Source organism: Grampus griseus, assembly GCF_964374135.1.
Source record: "Grampus griseus genome assembly, chromosome: 1".
NCBI classification, from domain to species: domain Eukaryota; kingdom Metazoa; phylum Chordata; class Mammalia; order Artiodactyla; family Delphinidae; genus Grampus; species Grampus griseus.
The window spans coordinates 88,659,815-88,687,385 of NC_139017.1; the positions used below are offsets into that span (position 1 = coordinate 88,659,815).

General features: G+C 43.1%; 1 protein-coding gene across 2 annotated transcripts in view; it reads left to right on the forward strand.

Moving 5' to 3' along the window:
• Window positions 1-2,400: 2,400 nt before the first annotated feature.
• The window catches only part of VAV3 (vav guanine nucleotide exchange factor 3), a gene marked incomplete at its 5' end in the record, with an annotated part of 388,846 nt that continues 363,675 nt past the window's right edge, over window positions 2,401-27,571 (forward strand). For both annotated transcript variants that reach the window (XM_082646938.1, XM_082646939.1), the window contains one exon: window positions 2,401-2,604. In XM_082646938.1, coding sequence (XP_082503064.1) covers window positions 2,401-2,604 — 204 coding nt within the window. The remainder of the gene's footprint in view (window positions 2,605-27,571) is intronic.

The window sequence follows — 27,571 nt, forward strand, 5'->3', positions numbered from 1 at the left end:
TATTGATTAATGTTTATAGAGTTCTCACTAAGTGATAGGCATCGCATATCTTGGCATTATATCAGTGCTTCTCAGACTTTAGTGTAAATATATGTCACCTGGGGATCTTTTTAAAATGTAGGTTTTGATTCATTCAGTGTGGAGGTAGGACCCAAGAGTCTACATTTCTAACAAGCTCCTGGGTGATGCTGTCAGTCCATAAACTGCATCTTGAATAGCAAGGCACTGTATCATTTGATCCTCACACCAACACTATGAGGTGAATATTATTTTTCCCATTTTACATATGTGGAAACTGAAGGTTAGAGGAATTAGATCATTTTCCCCAGGTCATGTTGCTAGAAACTTGCCATGCTCAGACTCTAAACCCAGATCTGCCTCCTGATATATATCATTTGGGCTTTGGAAGTGTCCTACAACCCCCAAAGGTGATCTGATGCTGCCTGAAACAAAATTTATATTTTTGTTGACTATTCCTTCCTTTTTTATGAAACTTCTTTGCTAATTTGATTTCTCTTTATACAGGACCTTGTATTACATAGTGATTCAGTTGTGTTAGATTTTGTTTCTAAAGATCATATGTAAAGTTTATTTTATTTTTTAAATTTAATTTTTATTTTATATTGGAGTATAGTTGACTTACAATGCTGCTTGTTTCAGGTGTACAGCAAAAAAGTTTTGTATGATTTATTTGCCAAAATTACAGGTTAGGAAACATTGTACCATTGATGCAATCTGGTTTGAACACGAGGAAGTTGCTGGGGAAGGATCAGCGTGAGGAAAGGAAATCCTCAGGCTGATTTATTGTTTAATGCTCACTGTACACAGTGTGCTACGCTTGTCACAGGCTAGTGGGAAAGGACGCAGCCTCTGTGCTTAACAGATCAGATATACTTTTAAAAATAACATTTTGACCTGCTTATAAGATTAATATGGTTCACAATAGAAAATTTGAGCTACAGTAATGTAATAGTACAATAAAAAATGATCTAAAATCCCAAGTGATTTCATATTTTATTTTTATTTTCAAAATTTAAAAGAATATATCTCTAAACGGTGACCCAGGACCACATTTACAGAGAGCAGCAAGAGTTCAATGTGGCAATATTTTGCGATAAATAATTTAAACACTATTTTTGGTTTTGAGGGGCAGTGGGAGTAAAAGGGGCAGTTAGGAGTCCCCCCCAAATTTAAGAAATGAGAATGCGCTGCTCAGCCAGCACTAGAGTTCTGGGGTCATGTTCCACTAAGGGTCCCAAAGCTTAGCCCAACCGGTGCAGCTGAGGACTGAGATTAATTGCGCTCAAACCCGGACCCGTCGCCGGCGCATGCGCAGTGTGGCCGCCGTGGCTCCGTGGGCGTTTCACAGGCCTATTTCTCCCCGGCAGGTTTTTGGGCTGTCAGCTGAAGGGCTCGGACTGCGACGCCGAACAGTTCCGAGCCTGAGAGGGCAGAAGGAAACTATCTCTAAGTGAAAAACACCTCGCGTCGAAATAGGCTTGTGGGGGGGGGGGCGGGGAAGGGTTTCAGCAGGCGTCTCCACACACTCACTTTAAGGTGCCAAAACATCTTTACGAGCAACTAACTTGGAGGAACAGGAACTATCTGTGGGAAGAGAATTTAGAAGGTGGAAGGGGGTGAGGGGGTAAAGATCTCTGTAACTTTAAGCGTTGCGTTCTCAACATGCCCTTTGCCTTTTTTTTTTCTTTCCATTTCTCTGGGGAGTACGGATGCCCCAATTAATCCTTGGCACCTCTCGGACCCTTTAAAAACTGTCATTGCCGTTTAGGAGGTCCTAACAGGAGCCCCCACCGGACTACATTGTTCAGACGCGCTCTCCCCAAACCGGGGAGGCGTCCGGAGAGAAGATCCCCGGGCGCCTGGAGCTGGGTGAGCTCCGCCAACCTGAGGGCTCGTGGTAGGCGGGGGCCCTGGGATCCCCTTGGCCGCCACCGCCCCTCTCCCCTCCCCTCCCCTTCCCCGCCCGGGCCGCCGACCCCAGGCCAGGGCGGCGCGCGCTCTCCCACCCGCGCCTCTGGGGATTCGCAGACGGCAGCGAGACTGGCCGGCGCGCTGGGCATGCTCAGTCGCCCGGCGCCGGGCTCGCGAGTAGGAAGCCTGTGCTCGGTCGCCGCCGCCGAGCCGGCCGGGGCGCACGAAGAGCGCGCGGGACTCGCTTGCAGCGGCGGTCGGGCGGCGGTGGACCCGGGCCGAGACCGGAACCAAGACCCGCGCGGGGCACCCCGTCCGCCTGCCGCGGCTCCTGCTCTCTCGCACAGTCGTACAGTTGCAGGAAACGGGCCGACCGCGGCTGGCGTCGGGGAGGCGGAGGAACCGCGGCGGCCGCCGCTGCATCCTCGCCGCCTGCCCCTGCCCGGCAGCGTCCCGGAGCCGTCGGGCATGGAGCCGTGGAAGCAGTGCGCGCTGTGGCTCATCCACTGCAAGGTGCTGCCCGCCAACCACCGGGTGACCTGGGACTCGGCGCAGGTGTTCGACCTGGCTCAGACCCTCCGCGATGGAGTCCTGCTCTGCCAGCTGCTCAACAACCTCCGGGCGCACTCCATCAACCTGAAGGAGATCAACCTGAGGCCGCAGATGTCCCAGGTAAGGAGGCCGGCGCGGGCGCCTCCGCCTCCAGCCGGCAAATCGCATTAATCAGCCGGGTAATTTCTTTGTGTAAATGCAAACATCTAGGTGCGTTCGGTTTCCCCTGCCTCGCAGCCTTCTGCTTTGCGGACCACTTCGGCTTCTTGTACCTTGGCTTGAGATGGTTTAGCTCTTTAGCTGAAGGCTAGGGCCCTGCGTCCTGAGACGGTATGAGGATTTCGTAAGGGCTTTCTGTGAGGCGGGAACAAGCTGTTTTAGGGTGCCCTGCACCTACCTGTGTGTGTGTGTGTGTGCGCGCGCGCGTGTGTGTGGCGGGAGGCAACGAAAGGAATTTGATCCAGCTCTTTTATAGTAACGATGGAGAGGCATGAAAGGAGCTGATGGGGATAATTTTGCCTTTAGTCTGTTCTTTTGCTTTGCGTTTCGTCCCCATGTTTTCTTGAAAGCGGAACCATGACATAAAGAGGACTCTAGGAAGTGGAGGGCGTTCCGGTACCGTTATCTGTACAGGAATGACACTGACCAAAGGGCGGAAAAGGGAGCACAACAAGGCGGCTGCCCCGAAAGCCCCCTGAGCTTGTGGCCAGCTGGCAAGCTACATGGTTGGGTTTATAGCTAGGCTTAAGCCACGTGAGAAGGAGCAAGTCTAGTCTCTCCCAGCAGCGACAGGAAACGAGAAGTTTCGCTCCAGATTCCGCTTTCCTTCATTTGGTGGTTGCTCAGGTGGTGTGGTGCACTCTTGGCTCCTGTGTCTGGAGCCTTTCCTGGAGGTGCCTCTTTGAGGGGTTAAAAAAATGCAACTCCGGAAGGCTGTGTGCACCCTAGAGTAAACTCAAAAGTCTCAACTCAGTGGAATGGTAGTTTCTTGGTCCCGTCAGAAAGTTTGCATGCAGAAAGCTGTTAAACACAAGTCAATACATCTGTTTTCTCTTTCAGAATGTAAAAAACCACTTTCAACTTACAAGGGAGAGGAAACAGTCCCTTCCATGACACACTTTACCACTAATCCTGAATGATACAGAGCCTCAGCTATTTAGCAACCAGAACAGTGCCTTTTACAGCGGAACTGACTTTATATAACGAATAACTATGTTTCTAAAGTTAGGGCACACACATTCCTCTCTTCTTGATGTCAGTGTTTCATCAGGGCCTCTCTGCACCTCAAATTCTGCATCCCTTGCCTGTCTACCTTCAACCTGCTGATTAGTGGTCCCCAAGAAAGAACAGGCTTGTTAAGTGGTGAGAGCCATATGGTTTTAGAAGTGAGATAATTTATTTTGTACTCTCCCATGAGCCTGGGTGGTGACTGCTAACTCTACGGACCACTTAAGTGTTGTCCCAATTCAGGATATCCTGCCCAAGGGTTTAACAGACATTTCCATTAAGCTGGGAGTTGCCACTCTCAACAGAGTTCTGTAGGAAGCTGCAGGTGATTATCCAGTCTGCAGATTCCCATTTTCCACCTGGCCTATGGCCTCAGGATGCCTTGGCCCACCAGCAGGGAGTACAGTACTGTGCTCATGTCCTGAAACTTCAGTTGCCCGGAACCCTTAGGGGCTGTTCAGTAAGTTGTTCTCAATAATGAAGTATTCTGGACAGCTGAGCATCTCCCTATTTCAAGCTTCTAACCTTTACTTGAATTGTAACAATGGATGAAATTTTTTTCAAATTCTTTTTGCTCTTTCTTCCCCTTGTAGAATACAGTAGATGTAATTTAATCGTTTTGTTGACAAAGGATTGTCATTATAAGCATCATTAATGAAAATTGAGCACATATGCTGCTCTAAGAACTCTATTCCCTACTGGGAGTACCACAATGAACACCTCAGGATCCTTGCCCTAAAGGAATTATTACACTGCTCTATCATATAAGCCACCAGGTTATAATGAACTAAACAGCTGAATGACCTTCCTTAGGCTGTTGTGCTTTTGGGCTCTTAACCCTAAGCTTTCTGGTTCCAAATTCAATGCAGTAATTTTCTGTGAGTGTGGGCTTCTCCCACAGGTGAACCGTGGAAAGTTAGTACTTGAATGTGGTGATGTCTCTTTTTGTTGCCTTCTTGATTCTTGGCCACATTGCAGAGAGATAAGGTTTCTGAACAGCTGCGTGCTGGACAGGTGAGCTTGTATTATAGAGGTTGTCCTTAAATCCTTAAATGAGATTTAGTGCATGTTTTCATTAAATACTTCATTGATGTATTTAACATGCCTACAGTGACCAACAGATACTATGCACTTAATAGGTGTTCACTATTAGCAAAATTACTTAAGACATTTTTTTTCTGCTATTGTCACATTAAGAGTAATAGGTTATAATCAAAATTTTAAAACGGTTGCAAGGTCTACAAGTTCCTTTGGGCTGACATCTCTATTTCTGCCTCTAACTACTCATATCTTTCTTGGTGAAGGTTCTGGCTGCTTCCGGTTATAAGCCTTCTGTGCCATGAGCTCTATCCATACTATATAGTGAATAACCTAATAACCCAGTGAAACCCTGACATACGCCCCAGCAGACTTTACTCTTCTGAATTTAGAGCTGTCATTACTAGTATGTGTGGCTTTTCCCATGTCGACGACTCATTCTGTCCATCCAGCTTAGGTTCTGTTGAAGATAATAACTTGAAATAAATGATTTCCTTTTAGCACCTGATCTTCTGAGCCAGGAAAAAACTGGAGGCTCTCACTTCAGAGTTTTGTGGTATTTGAGACTGTTATGAACAGATGTTGACACAAAAAATTTTAGCGTATAGATGTCTTATTGTTTTTAAGTTTTCAGAAAGAGGCTATGAATAGCCTCTTTTAATAAGAGTGTGTACCTCCAATGAGTGGGATTTATTCCACTCTGTTAGCCTTCTGCCTTGTTTGTGTTAAAAAATAATAACCCTGCAAATAATTAAACAATTTTAGGTTTGAATCTTGGAGTCTTAAGTTAATCAATTGTCCTCCAAAATAAAATTAGAAATGGGACCCCGATTCTCTTACTTAGTAATTGTTCTTTTTGGCTGTGGACATCAGCCTTCTTTTGGGTCTTGCTATGTTGGTAAGAGGACAATCTTCTTTAGTTCAAAATAGGTCCTTTTTTTTTGTAACCCTGATTTAGATTTGTTTTTAATCAGTTAAGGTGGTAAACATTAATCACATTTAGTTACACATTTAACGTATTCCTTTTATTATAAAGAAAAAAAATTAAATAAACCCCAGATGATCCATGAAAATCCACACAATCCGTGAAACCTGGTCTCTGTATATAGTAGACAGATTTATTTTTCATCTAAAACAGTGTTCTAGCTAGGATACCAAGCACATACATGACACTGGAAGAGAAGAGTCTTCCTGTGCTGGTTGTACCGGGGGTGCAACGTGGAAGACTGTGGGTTGTGGGCTTGATGTCACTTTTGGTGGTTAAGAAGTTCTCCATAAATGACTATAATTAACCATGGATGTATCATCAATGAAATTAGCTTAATCTTACTATTTTGTACTTTTAAATTTTGCTTTATATTATGTCATAGGATGGGAATAACACATTTGATAAATTTACTGACCACTGTGTACCGTGTAGGTAAACTTCGAATTTTCTTAAAATGACTTATTCAGGTTTCAGGGGTTCCTTGAACAAATGTTTGTTCCTACTATGTGTCAGGCACTGTTGTAGGCACTGGCATGGAGCAGTAAACAAACTCAATGGAGTCCCTGCCCTAAAAGGACTTATATTTTAGTGGGGGACAATAAATAAATAAATGGCTGTAGAATGTGATGTGCTGTGAAGAGAGATGGACCTGGGTAAGGGACTAGAGGGAAATGTGATTTGATTTTATGGAAGGTAGTCAAGAAAGGCTTCTCTCAGGAGATGCCAATTGAGCAGGACCTGAAGGGAGTGAGAGAAGGCAGGAATGTGGATGTTTGGAAGAAGAAAATTCCTGGCAGAGGGAACACCAAGGTCTTGAGGTAATTAAATGGTGGGTAAACTGAAGGAACAGCCAGAGGCCAGTGGGCTGGAGGACAGTGAGTGTGAGAAGGGGTCGTAGGGATGAGGTGAGAGGGAAAATGGGGGCCAGATTTTTAGGACTTGTGGGCCATTGTAAGGACGTTCACCCTGGGTGAAATAGGAATCACGTGGCTTGACTTACCTTTTCAACAGGGTCACTCTGGCTGCTATGTTGAGAATAGACCACAGAGCAGCCAGGATGGAAGAGTCAGGCTAAGGCCATCATTCGGGCAAGTGGTGATGGAGGCTCTGACCAGAGTGATAGCAGGGCAGGTGGTGAGAAGGAATCCAACCCTAGGTATATTTTGAAGATAAAGCCAGCCAGGGTTTATTGATGGAATCAGATGAACAGTATGAGAAGAAGAGAGGAGCCAGGAATGAATCCAGGGTTTCTGGCCTGAGGAATTGAACTGATGGAGTTGCCATTTACTGAGATGGAGAAGGTGGGAGGAAGAAGAGCTTTGGGGGTTGGGGGTAGGGAGAGGGGGAGGACAGTCTGGAGCTAGTTATGTCTGAAATGCCCAGCAGGCATCTAGATGCTGAGCAGGCAGCTGGAGAAATTGGAGATGGGAGAGGAAAGGTTTGCAGTCATCAGGGTGTAGGTGGTATTTAAAATCTCAGCACTGGATGATATCACCTAGGGAGTAGTGTAGGAAGAAAAGATCAGACGCGTGAGCCATGGGGCCTGCCCACGTGTCAAGGGTAGAGAGATGGGAACCTGTAAGGAGTTGGGAGGGAATGGCCACGGGGAAGGAGAGAAGTCAACAGAGTATGGTTCTAGCAAACCGGGTGAATAAAGTGTTTCTAGAAGGAGTGATTAGACACGTCAAATGCTGCTCTTCAAGTGGAAAAAGATTGAAGATAGAATATTGTATTAAGCAATATGAAGTTCTTTGGTGACCTTGGCAAAAACAGATTTGCTGTGTGATGGGCGAATGGGAGAGGATCTAGACCACGAGTATAGACATGTGCTAGGGGGTGATTTTGCTGTGGAGAGAGCAGATAAATGGGGTAGTGGCTAGTAGGGGAAAAGAGATCAAGAGGGTTTTCTTATCTTACAGCATTTTTATTTAATACCGATTATAAGAACTCTTTTAAGATTTAGACAAATTTTGTCATATGGCACACTTGTATATATGCATATGTGTGGGAAAAATATGTGTGTATATAAGAAAATATAAATGAAATATATTTAGTGCGTATTTTCCGCGGAACACCATGTGTTGGTGATGCAGCATTTCTAAAAGAATTCATCACTTTTGTTCCCAGGATTTCCTTCCAAGCTCCTAACACACAGTTGGGTTTTCATTGCTGTTACTACTTCTTAAAGTTAAAGAGAGCTTTATTTCTGCTATACATAACTGTACATTATTTTAAAACTATTATCATATGAGTTTTAGCATTAAGGTGTGCTTCCCAAATGCGTGTCTGCATCGTCCCCCCTCCCCCCACCCCCGCCCCAGGTACTGCTGTGTGAAGATTACTGGGTTATACAGAAGAGAGAAAAAAGGCTGTCATTGTCCAAAAAGAGTGGTGTGCCAGTTATATTTTTAGCCAGTCAGTTCAGAAAATAATGTCATTATTTAACCTTTCTTCTCAGGAGTCAGTAACCTTTTTGCCATTTGTTGGATTATTCTCTTGGCCAGCATAAATTTAAACTTGACACCGATCAAGATCTTTTCCTGTGAAGTAGCTCAGGCATCTTAAGCACTTGTTCTGTGTGCATACTTGATGGCTTAACCTGGGCTCTCCAGGAACCAGAGCCTGGGGTAAAGGATTGAAGTGCTGAAACTTTATTGGTGAGGTGCAATCCCATGGTTGTCAGAGTGAACAAAATGAGCAAGTGCCTTTTTTTTTAAGATGGGGAAAATTATATCATGTTTGTAATGCAGATAGGATTGATCCAGTCTAGATCACCACTGATTTCCTAACTTTCAAATACAACATACTCTTTTTAGATTATTTTTCTTAAACTCACAGGGGCAATTTACATTATTGACTTTTCCTTCCGTCCTGAAACTCTTAACTGTCATCACACTGTACTCGCCTGGTTCTCTCGTACCTTTTAAATATTTATTTATTTATTTATTTGGCTGCGTGGGGTCTTAGTTGCAGCACGTGGGATCTTCGTTGCGCATGCGGGCTCAGTAGTAGCGGCACGCTGGCTTAGTTGTCCTGCGGCCTGTGGGATCTTAATTCCCCAACCAGGGATCGACCCCGCATCCTCCTGCATTGGAAGGCGGATTCTTAACCACTGGACCACCAGGAAGTCCCTCTTGTACCTTTTGTATTCCTTCTCAGCTTCCTTTGCTGGCTTCTCTTTAAACATACCTTAAGAATTTTAGAGTTTTCTCCTTCGTTGCCTTTTTTCGTATCCTCTTCCCTGTATCATCTCATGACACTGTGGCGTTACCTCCTTCTCAAACCCTGATAGACCGCATGTTCATGGTGACAGCCTATATCTGCCTGTTTTATGCCCCCACCTCTGTGGTTACAGTTACTGCTTGGATGGAGGGATGAGAATCACGTGATCAGAGTTCACTGTGGAAAGTTCAGCGACAGCAGAGAGAAGGATGAATTGGATGGGGTGGAGCTGGGCATGAGAAAGACTCCTGCTGAAGCTCAGTTAGGGGAGGAGGAGGCCAGTGGATGCGAGGCCAGAGAAGGGGTGGGAGTGGAAGCATAGGAAGGAATGAGAAAGATGAGAGAGAATGAAGAGTTGTAATGCACCAGACTTTGGGACCTCTTAGGTGCAGTACTAGTGGAAAGTATCTAGGATGAGCCTCAGGTTTCAGGCTTGGGTGACTAGGGGAATAGAGAGGAGGTACAGATGTCAAAGGGAAGGGGCACAATCAGTTTTGGATGTTGAGTTTGAAGTTGTTACTAGTTACCTTCCGTATTCTGTTTCAAGCATCCTACTCTCTTACTAATCCTTCCTTTCTGGATTATTCTACTAATACCTAAAATTCAACAATCTTTTGAACTGTTGGTCCCACCACCTCTTCACTGCCTTCGTGTCTTCATTTCCCTCCTACTCAGCTTAAATACCACTGTCATTATAGTTACTTCCTTAGCTTCTCTTGGTTGGTGATACTCATTTGGGTAAAATATAACCCTGGTTAAATCCAACTCTCTACTTACTCCCTGCCTGCAATTCAGCTGCTGAACCTGACCCGTGGAGGAAAACGCATACCACCTGAGTGCTCTCACTTTAAATTCACGATCCCTAACCTCAGGTGGGCGCCTCAGGCAACCCAGCCATCTGAGTACCTGTCTCTAGACCAGACATTCTTAAAGTGTGATCTGGGGGCCTCTGATAGTCCCTAAAATGCTTTTAGGGGTTCCCTAAGGTCGCACATTCTTTTAAAAATATTATTAAGACACTGTTTGCCTTTTCTCACTCTTCCTTTCCCACGAGCGTATAGTGGAGTTTTCCCAAAGCTACATGCTGCTGACCTGTGATTGTGTGTTTGTGTATGTTTTAAAGATTTCTCATTTTAGAATTCTAGTATATTAGGTGTTGATAGATATAACCCCTATAAAGAAAAGCTGCTGAGGATTCTTACTCATTAATTTTTTAGGAGTGTAAAGGGGTACTGAGACCAATTTGAAAACTGCCCTAGACCATCCAATTTCTGACTCTCCCAGATGCCTGTCTGGTACCTTTTCTTCTTGAACCTGCATCTTCATTCTCCCTCTCAACTGGTGATCTTGCTTCCTATTCCACCGAGAAAACAGACACAGTCAGAGGAGAGCTTCCTCAGGCGCCCACCTTCCCGCATCTTGCCCGTAGACGATGCTTTCTGTCCTCTTCTGTGGGTGAATTATCAATGCTCCTAGCAAAGGCCAGTTCCTCCTTCACTCTATCTCTGTGCTTTCCTACATCTTCCGTTCTCTCCTGGATCTTTTTGTTTGCATGCATGGGATACATTTTCAAGGTAGAGCCACAAAGACTTGCTGATGAGCGTTGGGTATGAGGGAGAGTGACTAAGGACTCCTGAAGTTTGACCTGAACTACTGGGGCAGGTCAGCACAACCTCCTTATAACTGTTCCCATGGACCATGGGATAAAATCCAAGCTCCTTGGTAAGCATTGCAGGGACCCGTGGGCTGGTCCTGCTTCATGTCTCAAAGCTCTTTCAACTGTGTGCTCCTGACCTTTTCGTGGCTTCTCAAATGAACTATGCTGCAATTGGTTTGCCTGTTTCTCTACTTGAAGGGTCCTTTCTCATTAGTCTGAAGGAAGACTTGGCTCAAGGGCCCTTTGCAGTGAGGGCTGCCTAACTCCTTCCGCAGGTGTAGCTGATCACTTACTACTTTGTGCCACGCTGTATAGTGTACGTGGGTGGAGGGCAGCATTCCGTACACCGTTTTGCAATCTTTTTCTTATCTCTCTCTCTTCCAGGCTGTGACCTGCTTGAGGCTATCATAGGCTTTTTCATTTATATACATCTCTAGAATCTGACCCAGGGACTCATACGAAACATGCATACATAAGTAGGCATTAATGAAACTTACTGAAAATGATAACTCTTAGTTTACTACCTTGTCAAACACACCTATACAAAATTTAATAAGATGTGCTAAGCACTATGTCATTAAAAACCCAAAACATCAGTTCTTTAAGTGGCATTACTAATAATAGCAGATAACATTACTCTGCTACTTACCACCTGAGTGCCTTCCAGAAAGTGCCTGAACCTGTCTGTTTGAGGACTAAATGAACTAATTATCCCTATGCTTGGCACATAACAAATGCTCAATAAATGTTTACTACTTTTACTACAATTATTACTACTGTTTCTGCAGAAACACTCCAGGCAGTGTGTTAACACCTTCCTTGCATGATGTCATCCAGTCATCACAACACCATGAGACGGGCACTGATATTCATCCCCGCGCTACTCTCCAAGGCTAAGAGGAGTTAGTAACTTGTACTAACAAGTAGTGGTAGGGGCAAGATGAGAATTAACACATTTATAGCGAACTGAGTTCCCATCCACAAGGCTGTTGGCATATCTGAATGTGAACTGTGAGGACTTTTCTTTTCACTCTCTTTTGCTCTCGTGGCATTCCTGTGGAGGAACGCTGTCATTGGTTTTGGAGCTGTTGATTATAGCACCTCCACACTGAGTTGGATATTGAGTAATACTTTTGGTTTAGGGTATTGAATGTACCAACTGGATGGTTTCATACACATTGATCACACGAATCAGTATGAAATGGGAGATAGGCTTTTGACAGGTATGCAGTGGGGAAAGGAAAAAAGCAGATAGAAAAACGAAGGAAAGTTCACGAAAGGAAAGGAGAAAATGAGTGTATGCTGGTCCCTTTCGGCCTTTTAACACTGTGCCTCGTGACAGCTGGTCTCGAGCACATAGTTTAATGCCCTGCTCTTGAGCAGGGTCAGGACTGCTTGCATTTCCCTGGGCAACAGGAACACCATTGTTTTAAATGGCATGTTTTCAAGTGATTGTCTTTTTTTTTCTTTTATGTATTATAATCATTCTTCTTGTAAATTCACAGGCATCTATTGTTAGCTGTTAATTGGAATGCTATATCCCACTCTTTTTTCCCCTGTTAACACAGACCCTGAATGATATTAAGGACAGTCACAAATTCACATTCTGCCTTTCCCCGTCTCAAGCATTTACAGGACAGAACCATGAAAAGTGAAGGAAGCAGCTACTTCTGAATTTCATGGAAAAACTGTTTTAGAATTGTATTTTATGCTGCTGTCTGAATGTGCTTTCAAAATATGTGTTGCAAGACGTGTAGTCAGCTTTTGAGTGGTTTGCTTAACAGGAAGCCGGCAGCATATGCTGCTCACAGGGGAGTGCCCTAAAGGGTCAATTAATATGGAATATTTAATGAAACACTTGATACTCACCTTCCATGATTTTCAAAGTGCTTGTCTTAAAATAGGTCTGGAACAGCTGGCCTGAATAAACAAGCATCATGCCTCTGTGCCCACTAAGTCAGGAGCCTTTTCCTGGGGGTGTGGTTTAATGAAAAGACTTCAGGCCAGGAGTCAGGAGACCCAGGTTCTAGTCCCAGCTCTGTCCCTGACATGTGACCTTAGCAAATACTGCTTCTCTTTGTCTCCACCTTCCATACTTACAGCAATGATAGAAAATACTTACATATGCGGCAATGTGCTAAAAAGCAGCTAAATTTTTTACACATATTTAGATCTCACTTAGGAGGTATTACCTTTTTTTTAACATCTTTATTGGAGTATAATTACTTTACAATGTTGTGTTAGTTTCTGCTGTATAACAAAGTGAATCAGCTCTATGTATACATATATTCCCATATCCCCTCCCTCTTGCGTCTCCCTCCCACCCTCCCTATCCCACCCCGCTAGGTGGTCACAGAGCACCTGAGCTGATCTCCCTGTGCTATGCGGCTGCTTCCCACTAGCTATCTATTTTACATTTGGTGGTGTATATATGTCCGTGCCACTCTCTCACTTCGTCCCAGCTTACCCTTCCCCAGCTAGGAGGCATCACCTTTCATGAGGAGAGCTTTGGGACAAGCCAGAAATGTTTAAATCCCAGCTCTGGTACTTAACTTTCCCAAGGTCATAGAATTGTTAGTTTCCTTGCTGAGTCTCAGTTTCCTCCTATAATAGGCAAGAAATAGTAAAATCTACTTTGCAGGATGTGGTGAGAATTCAATAATATATGTAAAATGCCTGGGTATAGTAGGTATTCGGCAAGATTTTATTTCCTTCCTTCTCCCCCCACCTCCTTGATCCTCATAAGAGGCAGGAAGAACAAGGTCTTATCTCTGCTCTACAGAGAAGGAAGCTGAGATGTGCACTGGCTAAAGGATTTTTCTCAAGGTCACGGATAGGAAGTGGTAAAGACAGGACTTGAGTCCAATTGTCCTAATTCTAAATTCAGTGAAGTTTCCCATTCCTGCTACCAAGCTCAGCTGATAGATGGTGAATTGCATGAGCCAATGACTGGGAACATGCTTGGAGAAAGCAAGGCCTGTTCTGCAAATGTAAAATGACATTATTATTTTGCACTGAAGTTTGCTGTATTTAAAATAGAAACATCTAAAATAATGAAACCAGATTTCAGTTATTTTAGGGTCTGATTATCTAGTTTGTGGCTTATTGGATTTTTGGTAGTTTCAAAGCTCTTCTGCTTTCTGCTTGGTTCTGTTTTCATGGAAATTTGTGCATATGGTTGATTGATTCATCAAATTATCCATTTGTCTGCTAAATATTGGGCTTTGTAGTAGATGCTGAGGATTCAAAGGTGAATAAAACTCAACCCCTGGCCCTGTGTTGCTTTTAGGCTACACAGCACGGATTTTACCTCAGACATGCCCTTATAAAATGCGGGGATGGGAAGGGAGACTTGAGTTAGAGTGATGGGCGTGGCAAATGTTGGGTAGGTGGGTGATGCTTTTTTGGATGCATTGTTAATTTGCTGATGTTCAGGGCATGACATTAACATCACAGAATGGATTATGTGTGTGCCTGGCCCATGGTATAGCTCTCCTTTCCATAGACCTTTGTCTAGTACCTCCTCTTCCGTGCGAGGCACTGAAAGCAGAAAGATACATGACACGGAGTTTCTGCTTTTGAGGGGCTGGGAGAAAGCAGATTTGACCCTGGAGCGAGGCTTTTGCAAGAATGAGAAAGGAAGTCACTGGATGCTGCAAGACCGGTGCAAAAGTGCACGCAGCTGGGTGAGAGAGATGAGACCCGGAAGAGGACAGACATGAGTGGTTACTAGAGAGGAAGAAGGTTTGTGAAAGAAAACTAGGTGGGGAGAGTGTGTGTGAGACGGAGGATGTACAGAGACATTCAGACTTTGGTGATGTCCCCAAAGAAGGCAGTTATTCCGAGCACTGATAACGTTAGTACTGGAGTAGGGCTGTACCGTTGGCATTTGGCCGTGAAGATGTTCAGTTACATCTGCCTGGTGTGTGGCCTGGAGCATCAGAGGATGGCCTATTCTCTTGAATATCTTAAAAGCTGAGGGAGCAGAGACTACAGAGTCAGACTGCTTAGTGGGCACGTAAAGTAAAGCACGGAGAGCTGGAGGCCTTCTCACTCTGCCTCTAACCTCCTGGCTTGCCACCTCTGCCTCCCACCTGTCAGAACCTTTCCTTATCCTCCCTGTGCCCTTCTGTTGATTGACATCTCCTCCTTCCCTGGTCCTTTTGTCCTTGGCTGTATACTCCAAAGTCCTGTCTGGATCTGTGCGGTCAGCTATTCCACTTTCACCCCCAATCCCCTTCACCTTCTGTGACCTCAGATGGGCCAGCCTGGAGCACCCTTCTCCACAGTCTTTCCTGTTCTTGCGTGTGAGCTGAAGAGAGCTGTCAACGTCAGCACACCAGCCTGTTTTTACTGTCCAGCTTCACTGTAGCCTCATGCTGTTTTTCTCACCTCTTTGCCATGCCTCATGTCTTTTTGGCTTCCTCTCATTCCCTCACTCAGATGCCAACCCTCTAAAGCCACACTCCCTGAGTCCCTGACTCTCCCCCAGTCCCTGCAAGCTCACCTGGTTCTCATTATTACCACCCAGCCCTCCTGAGTTTGGACTTGGCCTCAGTCTATCTCATCCACTACCCATGATGGTGACCATTATTACTGTCATGAGAGGGAGCGACTCTTGCAAACTTTACAAGTTACATTTGTACATTTTTTGACCTTCTGACTACCAAGGGGTCTTGAAGGGAATATTTAATCAATGAAAATCCCAGAGGCAACCAGGTGTCATGAAAACACTGATTCTGAGAAGTTCAACTCTGTGCACTAGCAGTACTTCTTTTGGTTTGTGGTCTGCAGAGCCCAGGGGTGTGACTTAGTGAACATCCACTGAACAAACCAGAAGCTCTCAAGCCATTTTTATCAGTTCCCAGCAGGTCTGAGGCTGCATGTGCCCCCTGGCAACCAGCTCATAGTGTCTGCTTATTTTAGTAAGCCTTTTCTTTTATGGTAATGTTATCATTCAATTAGTGCAACGTTCACTTAATCGTATATGTGGGGCCTGACAACAAAGGAACGTGGATCTAGAATTATCCATCACTTATTGATACTCCAAAGTGTAGATTCAGCGAAGATTATTAAATTCCCTGGCATTTGACCTGCAAATATGAGAAAGTATTTGTTGGCTAGAGAAATTTAGTTAACTTAGTTCATAGGCAGCCTCACAAGAAATGCTTGACTTCAGATTATTTATGATGACAGAGTACTTGGCAATAGAGTCTTTCATTTGCCCATAAACTGTACTTGGAGATTCAGTAGAATACAGCTATTCATCCGCAGTGAGGGGGAAGCAAGAGCTGAGATTTCTGGAGCTCAGAATGAGCGCCAACATGAAAAGATTTGGGTGCTTCCAGAGACACTGTTTAAGGAAAGAATGGGACATAATTGCTGTTTATCAGTTCCATCCCAGTAGATTCTAAAACACGAAGCTAGATTCTTGAGCGTTATTTATGCAGCAGCCCTGATAGTTAAACCTTACTGAGTTTTCAGTCTTTTCAAATATATAGTTATATTTAATGACCTTAGTTAAGAGAAAAGTAGTAAAATTTGGTAAAGGGTTTAATTTTTTCCCTTCAATGTTTAATACATGATTCACCAGTTTTAATAATACATATAAATTAATTTCTTACCTAGCACTAAGCTTTTTGGCATCCTTGCCCATTTGATAACTACCTAAAGCCCTCCTGGGTTTTATATAAAATAAGCTAAGTAAAAAAGTGCTTAGAAAAATAGCACTTATTATTAAAAAAAAAATAAAGCCCTTCTCTACAAAGAAGAGAGAAAATGAACGTCTTAAACTTCATGTAAATGCAATAAGCTAAGCTTAGTTTATGTAACCATTAGAGTTCCTAGATTCTGACTTCAAGGCTGAGGACTTTTAATTTACTCCCTGTTCTACTACACAGCACTGTGGGCCTTGGATACATCAACCTGGCTTTGACTCCTAGCTCTGCCACTGACAGTCTTGGACAACTCTGATCTTGGGTTTCCACATTTATTAAATGAGATAATACCTATCTGCAGTGTTATACAGATTAAATTAATTGAAGTAATGTATATTTTGTCACTTGGAAGGTACTCATAAATGTAGGTTCCATTCCTTTTCATTAAGCCTGTTTTTTGTTTGTTTGTTTTTTTAAGTTGAAGGAGATTACAGGTTACAAGTTAAAATGAGAAAGCGGGAGAGCTGAAAGTTAGGTTGGCAATAGTAAAAACTATAAATCCTGGACTCAAGAACTCAAAAACCATGTTAATCTCGGACTGCGGAGAACACAGCCAAACGAATTCACATACTGCACAAGGAGAAGGATACTCACATACTGGAGAAGGATAGTTTTGTTTGAATCGACCATTATAGTAACTAATTTTATTGTTCAAAGAGTTATACAATTATGGAGCTGGAAAAGTCCTCAGAGAATTCTAGCTCAGCTCCTTCATTTTAAAAATGAGCAGTCTAAGGTTCCTAATATATGCAATGATTTGCCCAAGGTTACTTGGTTTTCTGAATCATAGCACATTATTTTTCTCATAACAGAATGCTAATAATGACCCAGCCCTCAAGAGAAGTTTAAATCGTGTTGTTCCTTAAAAACAAACAAACAAACAAATTTAAAGAGCTCTTTAAGGAAGATTGGAAAGTGCTTGAGTTCAGAATTTCTCATGTGAAATACTTGTTATAAAGACCTTATTCTCTCCCATCCATCTATCTACTCATCCATCCATTGGCTATAATAGTAAAGGGGAATCACTGAGAATGGGGATTATAAGATCTCAGACTTTGGAGCTCAGAATGCCCTGGGAGAATTGACAAAGCATTGAGAAATGATTAAGTAATAAAAATTGTGAAATCGAAGATCTGTTGCTTAACAGAGTAAATTCTCAGCTATCCAGAAACTTAGCCATCCAGGATCACTCAATTCCTAAGAGAGCTTGGTATTTTGCCATTTCAAACCAGATGACACAAATGTGTCCCACACTCCCAAGAATATGGATAATCATTAATGGCGACACCAAGACATGTTATTTCTCCTAGAGTTGCATGAAATTTGGGACCATTTGTTCAACTTTATGTTCCTAGCTCATACCTGGCACAGAGTGAGTGCTCCTATGAATGGCTGTTGAGTGACTATTTAATGAATCCCTAACATTGGCCTTAATATTGTTTGGACAAGAATGCCAGATATTATTGTGTGCTTCATTTTAATCAAAGGATGCAGAAAATATAATTCTGCCAGTCGTGTTGCAGTGGAAGGCAGTGTGGTATATTGAAAAAATGTGGACTTTAGCATCGGACTGGCCTGGGTTCAAATCATACCCCACTGGCTGAGTGATTGTGGACAAATCCCTTCATCTGCCACCATCTTAGTTTTCTTGCTTGTGAAATAGAATTCTTCCTAATCTTCACAGAGTGGTGGGAAGAGCAAGTGAACTCTGATGGCAAAATATCTAGCACAGGACTAGGACACAGTAGGCACTTAGTAATAATGGGAGGCCCTTTGTCTCCCACCCCATCTAATCTTTTCATGATATAGGGCTTTTCCCACAGTTCTTTTGGATAGATAATCTTTCGTTGGTCTTTGGCAAATTTTTCTTTTCTGTAGTATTCTATCTTTCTGCAGTTTTTTTTTTTTTTTTTTTTTTTGCGGTACGCGGGCCTCTCACTGCTGTGGCCTCTTCTGTTGCGGAGCACAGGCTCCGGACGCGCAGGCTCAGCGGCCATGGCTCACGGGCCCAGCCGCTCCGCGGCATGTGGGATCTTCCCGGACCGGGGCACAAACCCATGTCCCCTGCATCGGCAGGCGGACTCTCAACCGCTGCGCCACCAGGGAAGCCCTGCAGATGTTTTATTTAGGCCAGTTGAATCTAAGCTTTAGAGTATTGTAGCTTTAAAGTGATGTAATTTACATAATTTTATCTATCTGTTGGTGATCTCATATGTGACAACTGTGACACAAGTAGAAAAACAACACTCTACCTGGAATTGGGAGACCTACATTCAAAATCTGGTTCTATCACTACCTAGCTTTGTGATCTATGAGCCTCAGTTTGCTCAGTTTATCTGAACCTCCACTTTCTCTGATAACCAGGGCGTGACATTGTATAGGGAAGAAGACACGGGCTTTAGAGTTCCGGTTTTGGATGTGCTACTAATTAACTGTATGATCTAGGGCAGGTCTTTCGCCTCTCTTTTCCCTCAGCTGCCTGTTGAGAGCAGCACCGTCCATGCTGTAAGTTGCTACGATTAGATGAGGTAACGTATGACAGGTTCCTGCCTCAGAGCTTTGCGCGTTATAAACTCATAATCAGAAAGCGGTAATAACAATTCTTCCACTAAATACAACTGTGGTTAGTATTATTAATGCTAGTTTCCCTAGGTGGTTGAGAGCTTCATTAAGAGAACTTAATCATTACAGCTGAATATTTTAGAAAAGACTGAGTAATTTCTCAGGATCACATAAGAAGTGATGATGGAGTAGTATGTAGCTGTGAACATGATGACGAGTCTTTCTTCTTAATATGCTCCCTGTTTATATAATTAGTCACTTGGGTTACTTACAGTTCTTCTCTTTTATAGATAGCATGACTATAAATGCCCTCGTACAGATGATTTCCTTCAGTTTTATTTTCCAAAGGGAAGTTTCCAGGTCAAAGGATATAAACATTTTTGCAGCTCTTGTTACATACTGGCAGACAGTTTGTAGAGAAATATTTTTAATGGACAAAAAAGGGCAAATTTCCAAAGTCTTGGTTAAAAACAAGGACTCTGGTGTCGTTTAGATTTGATTCATATCTCAGCTACTTATTTGCTGAATGAGCAAATTACTTAACCTTACTAAGTCTGTTTGCTCATCTGTAACCTGGGTTATAAGTAGCTACCTCACAATAACTGTCAGGTACTTAGTTGGTGCAAGGTGTTTCGTGCTCAGCCTTCACTGTTGGTCTTAAGCCCATTTGTGCTCCTCCCCAACTCAATCATTTCTCACCTGGACCTCTGCCTCCCCTGAACTGGTATATACCTTATGCCAGTGTGTTCTCCCAACTGCATCTTCAGTCTTAAAAACAAAACATAAATCTGATCATGTGAACCCTTTTAGCACTCCTAGAAAGCTTCCAGTACTCTGAGGGTGAAATCCAAAATCCTGAATAGGGCCCTTTGTGATCTGACCCTGCCGTCCTCTCCAGCCTCAGTTTCCCTCTCTCTTGCTCCTTGGGCTGCAGCCATGTTGGGTCTTTTTCCATTACCAGAATTTGTCACCCCGCTTTTTTTCTTCTAGACTTGAGACTTGCCATTTTGTCTTGTTTCTTGGTTTTTAAATTCTCCTTTTATACAGCTCATCATTGGCGGAGATATTTGCTTCAGGACCGATTTTCCTGCTAGACCTAAGCCTTATGGTGGCAGGGCCCACTGAGATTTTATTCACTGCTGCATTCTGAGGACAAGCACAGTGCCCAGCATGGAGAACTCAGTAAATCTTTAGGAATGTATAAATAACTAAATACGTAGTCACTTATTATTAGCAATAAACACAGGAGAGAATAATTTTGGGTATAATTTGTTAAAAGCATTTGTGATTTCAAATTGCTCTGTGAAATTAAATGTCTAGGTGTTTTCCAAGGACCTTTTAAAAACTTGAATATATCTGGTAGTTAAGATCTTGCTTGCTTTTTTCTTATATAATATTTCATGTTCATGAGGGCAAGTCTGAAGAGAAGAGGGGACATTCTGGTGTCAAGCATAGTTTAGCATCTAGCAGTCTTTCGCCTTCGCCAACACTGTTCATCCAAGACCTGTAATAATATCACCTGAGCCATCGAGGCCAGGCACAGAACCGTCCTGAGCCAAACAAACAGCAGAAGGACTCGATGGCGATGATGAGCATTCCTAAGAGGTTAGATTATACTCGGTCCATTTCCTTGCACTTGAGACCTCCAACCATTTTGGCTTGCATTTCCCAGAAGTGCAAACTATTTTATATTATGCCGTTCACTTCCGCAAGTGCAAAACTGCATTTTGTTCATTCAGAAGTAGAGTTCATTCTCTGGATTTATTGAACTTGTACTATATTCACAACTCTGATTAGGCACTGAAGGTGTAACAGAGTTCAAGGGATAAGAGAGGTCTATTTTGGAGGATAAGCTCTCTCCCCATCCTTTGTTTCCCTGTGGAAAAACGTCTGTTATAGTGTTAGAGTAGTACCTGCGTACATGCAGCTCAACCTCTTCTGGGTCTTCTTTTTTGAGACCTACTTACTTGCAAAGAGGATGATGGTTTTCTGGTCTATTCTCATTCATAAGGTAAGCTAAGCAGAGCAGGTTATGTCCAGGGGGAGGCTTACAGTATTTTTTGGAGGGGGAGGGGAACAAGAGGAGAACCAGCATCCCTAAGCCACACTTTCCAATATATATCAGCTTTTATCAATAAAAAGTTCACATATTCATCTTATTTCTGTATCTGTTTTATCTATTGCTCATTAAGTTTCTCACTCAACAGGAAAGGGGAACATTTATTGCTTTGCCTTTGAGGGACTGTGAAGCTTGTGATGGCCTAGCCCACAGGCAAATGACTTCACCAGACAGCTGTCTGTGACGGGGCTTTAGGCCTTAGCAAGTGCAGGATGCCCTGAACCTCACTGGGCTGTTTGGGTGAGCTGAGGCACTTGTGTGTACTTTGGGTTTTTTTGCGGGTTCAGCTTGGATTTCTGTTGCAGGTGAGGCCAGGGAAGGGGCTGGATCTTTTTAGTTACTTCAGGTGGAATAGCACTTGCTGCTTTTACTGTGTTTCAGTCAAAGCTGCAGGCCAGGAGTTCAAATTGCAAAAATGATAAAATTTCAAGGGTGCTGTTATGTGAGGTTCCTCCTTTGAATTGTGAGAATGAGGCTAAGGTAGGAAGTGATAAATTGGCCTCATCACATTCAGTACTTTCATTCCAGGCCAAACAGAGGAAGGCCCTGGAGGGACTAATCATAGGTAATTTTTTGTTGTTTATCTAAGATCTTAATAGACCACCTATCCTATGACCAACCTTAACTGACCTACCCACCCAGCTCCAGCAGATCAGGAAAGCGCTATCTCTGCAGCTGAGCAGGCCTCAGAGACAGCCCTGGAGGGAGCCGAGGCACACAGTGCCTAGCGGGACAGAAGCCGTGCTCTGACACTCATAATAAGTTCCTTTGCTCTGTGAAACATGACTTAGATTTGCTCTGGATTTGTTACTTAAATTCCCACCATTGGATCATAGAACTGTGGCTTCACCTATAGAAGAGTTGTAGATTTTTTTAAGAAGCAAATACAGAAGAAGAGGAACATCCTTACTTAAGCATATGCTACATTCTTGGGTTTAGATAGACCAATGAGTCAGTGAAATTATTGCAAAGCCAAACGCTAAAATGATGATTACAAAGTCCTGTGCCTGCAACGCTCAGATTTTAGAGGTCAGGTTTTCTTAGGAAATCAAGGAGGTACTAGAGTGGTTTGAAACATATGCTTGATCTTATCAGAAAAGGAGCAATGGTAGACTGAAAGGACTAATTAAGCTAGGAGAGAGGTTCACATCTTAATGGGAGAAACGAAGGGAAAGGTGAGGTCTTAAGCCCGGATAGACAGGTACAAAAAGGAAAGGAGATTCACCCTAACAGCAACAATTAGAAAGGGTAATGGGCCTGTAGAAATATAGGTCCATATGGGACAATTTATGAAAGGTTTCCACAAAGATCCAGAAAATATTACGAAGTGCCCCTTTAAAGATTCAGCTAGAATCTGAAGTAGGAACAGCTGGAAACTAGATTGTCATGGCTCAGAGCTGGGTGTGGTTTTGCATTTTGTGTACTGCATAAAGATTTTTGCTAGTAGATGATGAAATGCAACTGACTTTCTTTTCACTGTGGATCCAGGCCAGGTTTTACTTATGCCCCTGAGGGGGCACCTTCTTCTGTTGTGTTTAAAGCCTTGTGGTGGTGGCTCTGGGATAGTAAAACCTAGTGGTTACAGAAAATTTGCATTTGAGAGGGAAGCACAAAATACTGAAGAGTTCATTAAGTGAGTCTCAAGGTGAGGGAGCTACTTTAATCGGGCCAGCAAGTATCACCTATGCCCTGAAGGCTCCAGTTCAGGTTGTTTACAAGTTACGAGCTAGGGAGACATGAAGCATGTTCTAGGCTGGAGTGGCCTGATGGGAGTATCCCCTGGCTCGGATTATCTAATTTGAGAAGTAAACTGTTCATTTCTACCCAACAGCTCTAAAGTGGAAGAGAAGGGCAGGGATTGGCCTCTGAGTCCTTCTCAAAAGAAAATGGGATCAGCAGAGATAAATTAAGTAAGAGGGATAGGCCCTACTTTAGGCAAAAAAAAAAAAAAAAAGGAAAGAAAGAAAGGTACTGAGGACCTGATCATTAAAATGTGTAGGAACTCTAGTGCCTTGAGATGCCCATGCAAAGATGTAGCTCCTTACAGACCTCCAAGAGTGTTGGAATTTGCTGAAGCTGAGTTGGAAGAAATGTAGGGAAAAAGACCATCTTCCTTAGGAAGCACTTATCACAGCCCTAAGCAATTACACAGAAAAGGCAGTTGCAGCAGATGCTGTGGCTCAGGGCTAAACATTCTTGCTTATAAAAGATTGTGGAGATGCTGATGGTACTAGGCAGAGCCTGCATTCATTCACTATGTGAGTGCCAGAAAAGGGGGGCTCAAAGAGCAAGTGCAGCTAAGAAGCTTTGGACATGCAAGTTGGGAAAGAAAGATTCCACAGTTAAGGCCTGAGGGACCTGGAGCTGCCACAACTGCCCATTTCTAAGTTTTTAAAGAAGGCACCTCAATGCCGCTCTCTTAGAAGAAGGTGCCTAGTTGGATTTTTACCTCTGTGTGCTAATGTATTGGGCCAAAATTAGCTGGCTTTTGGAGATTTCTGAGCTGAGCTTTTTTTAGAATTGTGGTAAAAGACACATAAAAGATTGACTTTTTAAACCATGTTTAATGGTACAGTTCTGTGGCATTAACGTACATTCACATCATTGTGCAACCATCTCCAGAACCTTTTCATCTTCCCCAGTTGAAGCTCCTTTGTTCCCATTAAGCAATAGCCTCCCCCTAACCCCTGGCAACTATCGTTTATGAATTTGCCTGCTCTAGGTACCTCATATAAGTAGGATCATCCAGTATTTGTTCTTTTGTAACTGACTTATTTTAATTAGCTTAATATTATCAAAGTTCATCCCTATGATAACATTTATAAGAATTTCCTTCCTTTTTAAGGCTAAGTAATAATGCTTCTCATGTGTATACCACATTTATCCATCCGTGGATACTTGTTCTCTAATTGAGTGTTAAGCTCTGGAAAATTGGCCTGGTATTACAGACATCTTGGCAAAAATCGTGCTCTTCTTGTTGACCTGCCATCTCTCGCCTCCATCTCTCGGATGCCCTGGAGTTTCTGCCATTGTCTTTGGAAGCAGTTGAATGGGTCTGGATTATATCGAGTACTGGGTTCTGGGAACATTTCGCTTGGGATAGCTGCGCCCAGGCCTGAGGTTTGACTTCTTTTAAAATGGGATGGGTGTGGGCCAGTCACTTGTAATGCTTTAGGCTATTTAAAAGTAGGGGCATACAGAGACTTGCGATAATAATGAAGTTTTAAAGAATAAAAAGCTAACTTTTTTGTCTCTATCTCTGACTCAGGCATTTACCGCTTATTCAGTTCTAAATTCAGATGAAGACAAAGAGTGTTATTTATTGATTGTCCTAAGTTCTTCATGTTTGAGCATTTGAGGCTGAAAGGTTAGGGGGCATTCTTGTGGTGTCACTGTGGTAGGGACATTTAAGCCAAATTTGAAATTATAAAAGACGGAGGTGATTGGCATCTGGGGAGGAAAGATCTTTTAGGAAGAATGATTGTGCCCATATATAATTAAAATATATACGTGATGTAATATAGTGGATATAAATGACCTGTAAAAGCAATAAAGGGAACCAAAAGTATCCATCCTTCCCTCCTCCCTGCTGTTTTTTTTTTTTCTTTTGACAGGGAGGTGCTTAACATCGTAATCAGCTTATTTGACTACTCAGTGATAAAACACACAAGTTCACTTGCAGAATTACTGAGAGCATACTAAAGGAGCATCATTTTACACAAGGGACAATACATCATCCTCTTTCTTTCTTTTTTTCTTTTTTTGTCATTGTTCTTCTGTAAGTACTTATTAAATGCACAATACATTGGGAGCCCTTGAGGTAATCAAAGCTACATATCTATTTGGAGGCATGAAGGAATTTGAATATGTTATGGGTTCAGCGGTAGGAGATTATAGCACACAGGTGCTCTGGGCTTATCCAAACAGGAAACTTTGAGGAATAGGACAGCTAATCCTGGACTGGGCATATCTGAATTGTTCTAATATCCTAATTATGTCCCAGGCTCGAACTCACTACTTCAGATGCAAGAATTTCTCTTCCCTCCGTGTCTGCTTCCTCTTCCCTTTCTCTTGTTCTTCCCCCTTTCCTGTCTATACCCCTGCTTCTGCGGGAAATATATTTCAGTCTTCTGGGAATTCACCCTATGTATCCACAACTATTCCTGACATTTTAGTAGATTCCCTTAGTAGATCCCAGAGGGCCTCTTGCCTCTGGCCTTTGTGGTCCCATCTGGCAGCTCTTTCCCTCCTCAGCCTCCCTTGAGCAGGGGTTCCCTTGGCCCTGTGCCTGAAGTATAGAAGGGAGAGGCATCTCTTTAAGTTGGTTGGCTGGTCTTCTGATTCAGGATCTCTCCCTCTTCTTTAGCATCATTGTTTCCCTATTTTCATTCTTCTCACCCCCTTCCCCAGTCTGTTCATATTTGAGGAGTCTGGAATGGTTATAGCCCTAAGGATCCTCCCTCCCTGGCTTCCCATGAGGGTTAGGGCTTAGGTCCACACCAGACATGCCAAGAAGACGGCAGTCACGCTCTGATGTGATGAGTGCATTTTATCACGTTGAAAAGCAAGGAAGTAAAGCCAAAATGATTTCACTTTTCAGTTTCTTCATTTTGAAGTGAGGGCTCCTGGCTACTGGCCTAAGAGCATGACCACCTTAACCTTATTGGAAAAATGTATTCCCTTATTGGGAAAATGTAGAATTTAGAAATTCTAAAGACTAGAAACTTTAATGGACTATATTTAAAATTTTTTGTTAAATTGAGGCTTATATATACCTATACGGGTGTTAATATCATACTTATATTGTATTAACGATTGGGACTGTGAGCCTCAACCTGAGTCTCTTAACATTTTACGAAATTGTTGGATTGGCCCCTGAAAACCTTATGGTGAACTTAAAAAGCGTTTTGGCTATAATGCTTGAAAGTGGGATAATGATATATGTTCTTCAGCATTGTGTTAGCATGGTGGTTGGGAGGTAAACGGCCAAGAAACAGTTGTAGGTTTTTCCCACTCCTTTCCCATTCAACATACGTTTGTTGGAGGCATTTTGCTTAATTCAAATGGTAGAAGATGCCAGCGGTGTAAGTTTAAGAATTACATGGTCCTTGTCCTTGAGAAGAAATGGTAGAGTCCAGCAGGAAGGACATGACATATTAGTACTGGGCAAGCAGATGTGGATGTGTGAAGAAAAACTTCTGTGCTGATGTTTATAGCTGCTGCAGTCACTAGCCACACTTACGTACAAAGGCAGGAGCGTTCCTGAGTCAGCGTGGAAGGAACCAATTTGTCACGCACTGGTTTCATCCCTGCCTCTATAGGAAGTAACCTCGATGGTGGTGGTGTTTTGTTTTTTTCCTTTCTAAATAAATCATCATATATATTTTGTGATATCTGTTTTTCATATCTCCAAATACTGTGATCTTGTGGGTCCCATGTGCACCCACCTGTTTGTAAGGTGTGGCAATCTAGGTAGTCACTCTGGTCCTCCCATTTCACACAGTGTTTACAAGTCTGATTGGCGGCATTAGGAAGGCAGCATCAGGAATGCACTCTTACTTGTCTTTTCCCTTTGACAAATGACCGTGTGTGAAGTCACAACATCAGTTGGGAAAGGAGCAGATTGGATGCAGGTATATCTTGTCTCTGGTTAGGGATGAGGTGTAAGCCCATAAATTCCGACCTGGAAAAGGAGGTGCGGGGAAGCCTGCTCTCAAGATGTCCTTGTTCTCCCAACAATTTCTTTGGCATCCTTGGCAGCCCTGCCGTTTTTCCCCCCCAACATTCTTCTTCAACTTGAAATTCAGGCTTGGTGCAGTGAGCCACAGTCAGGCTTGTGGCTGCTCCAGGACGTGAGCTGTGACTCATTCGTGACTCCCTTGGCCAGTTTTGGTGTCCTTACAGTCAATTAAGCAAGTGAATGAAATGACCAAAAGCACAAGTTGCAAAGTAAAGCTAAATGGAGGATAGTAATTTGCATATAGTGTCACTGCTGTTTCTCCAGATTGTCCTATTTTTAAAAATTCTCTAAGAAAAATTGGTTAGTGTTAGAATCTAGATCTCTTTTGTTGTTGTTGTTGTTGTTTTTGCGGTACGCGGGCCTCTCGCTGTTGCGGCCTCTCCCGTTGCAGAGCACGGGCTCTGGACGCGCAGGCTCAGCGGCCATGTCTCATGGGCCCAGCTGCTCCGCAGCATGTGGGATCCTCCCGGACCGGGGCACGAACCCGTGTCCCCTGCATCGGCAGGCGGACTCTCAACCACTGCGCCACCAGGGAAGCCCTAGATCTCTTTTTATAGTCTAAAAATCAGACCTGGAATCTGATTTACCTTTTGGTTCTAATCTAATCCTATTCTAATTCTAATGCTATGCACAATTAACTCATACATTAAATACAGAATTTTTCGTTGGCCAAACGCAGTTTCCTCAAATATAAGTCATAGGGGTTTTCCAGTACTATTCATAAATGTAAGTTGCATTAAGGCATTTGTTGATTATTTTCCAGTTTATTTTCCAAGTATTTAAAAAATATTTGTGTACTTTCAGGATATTTTATTTA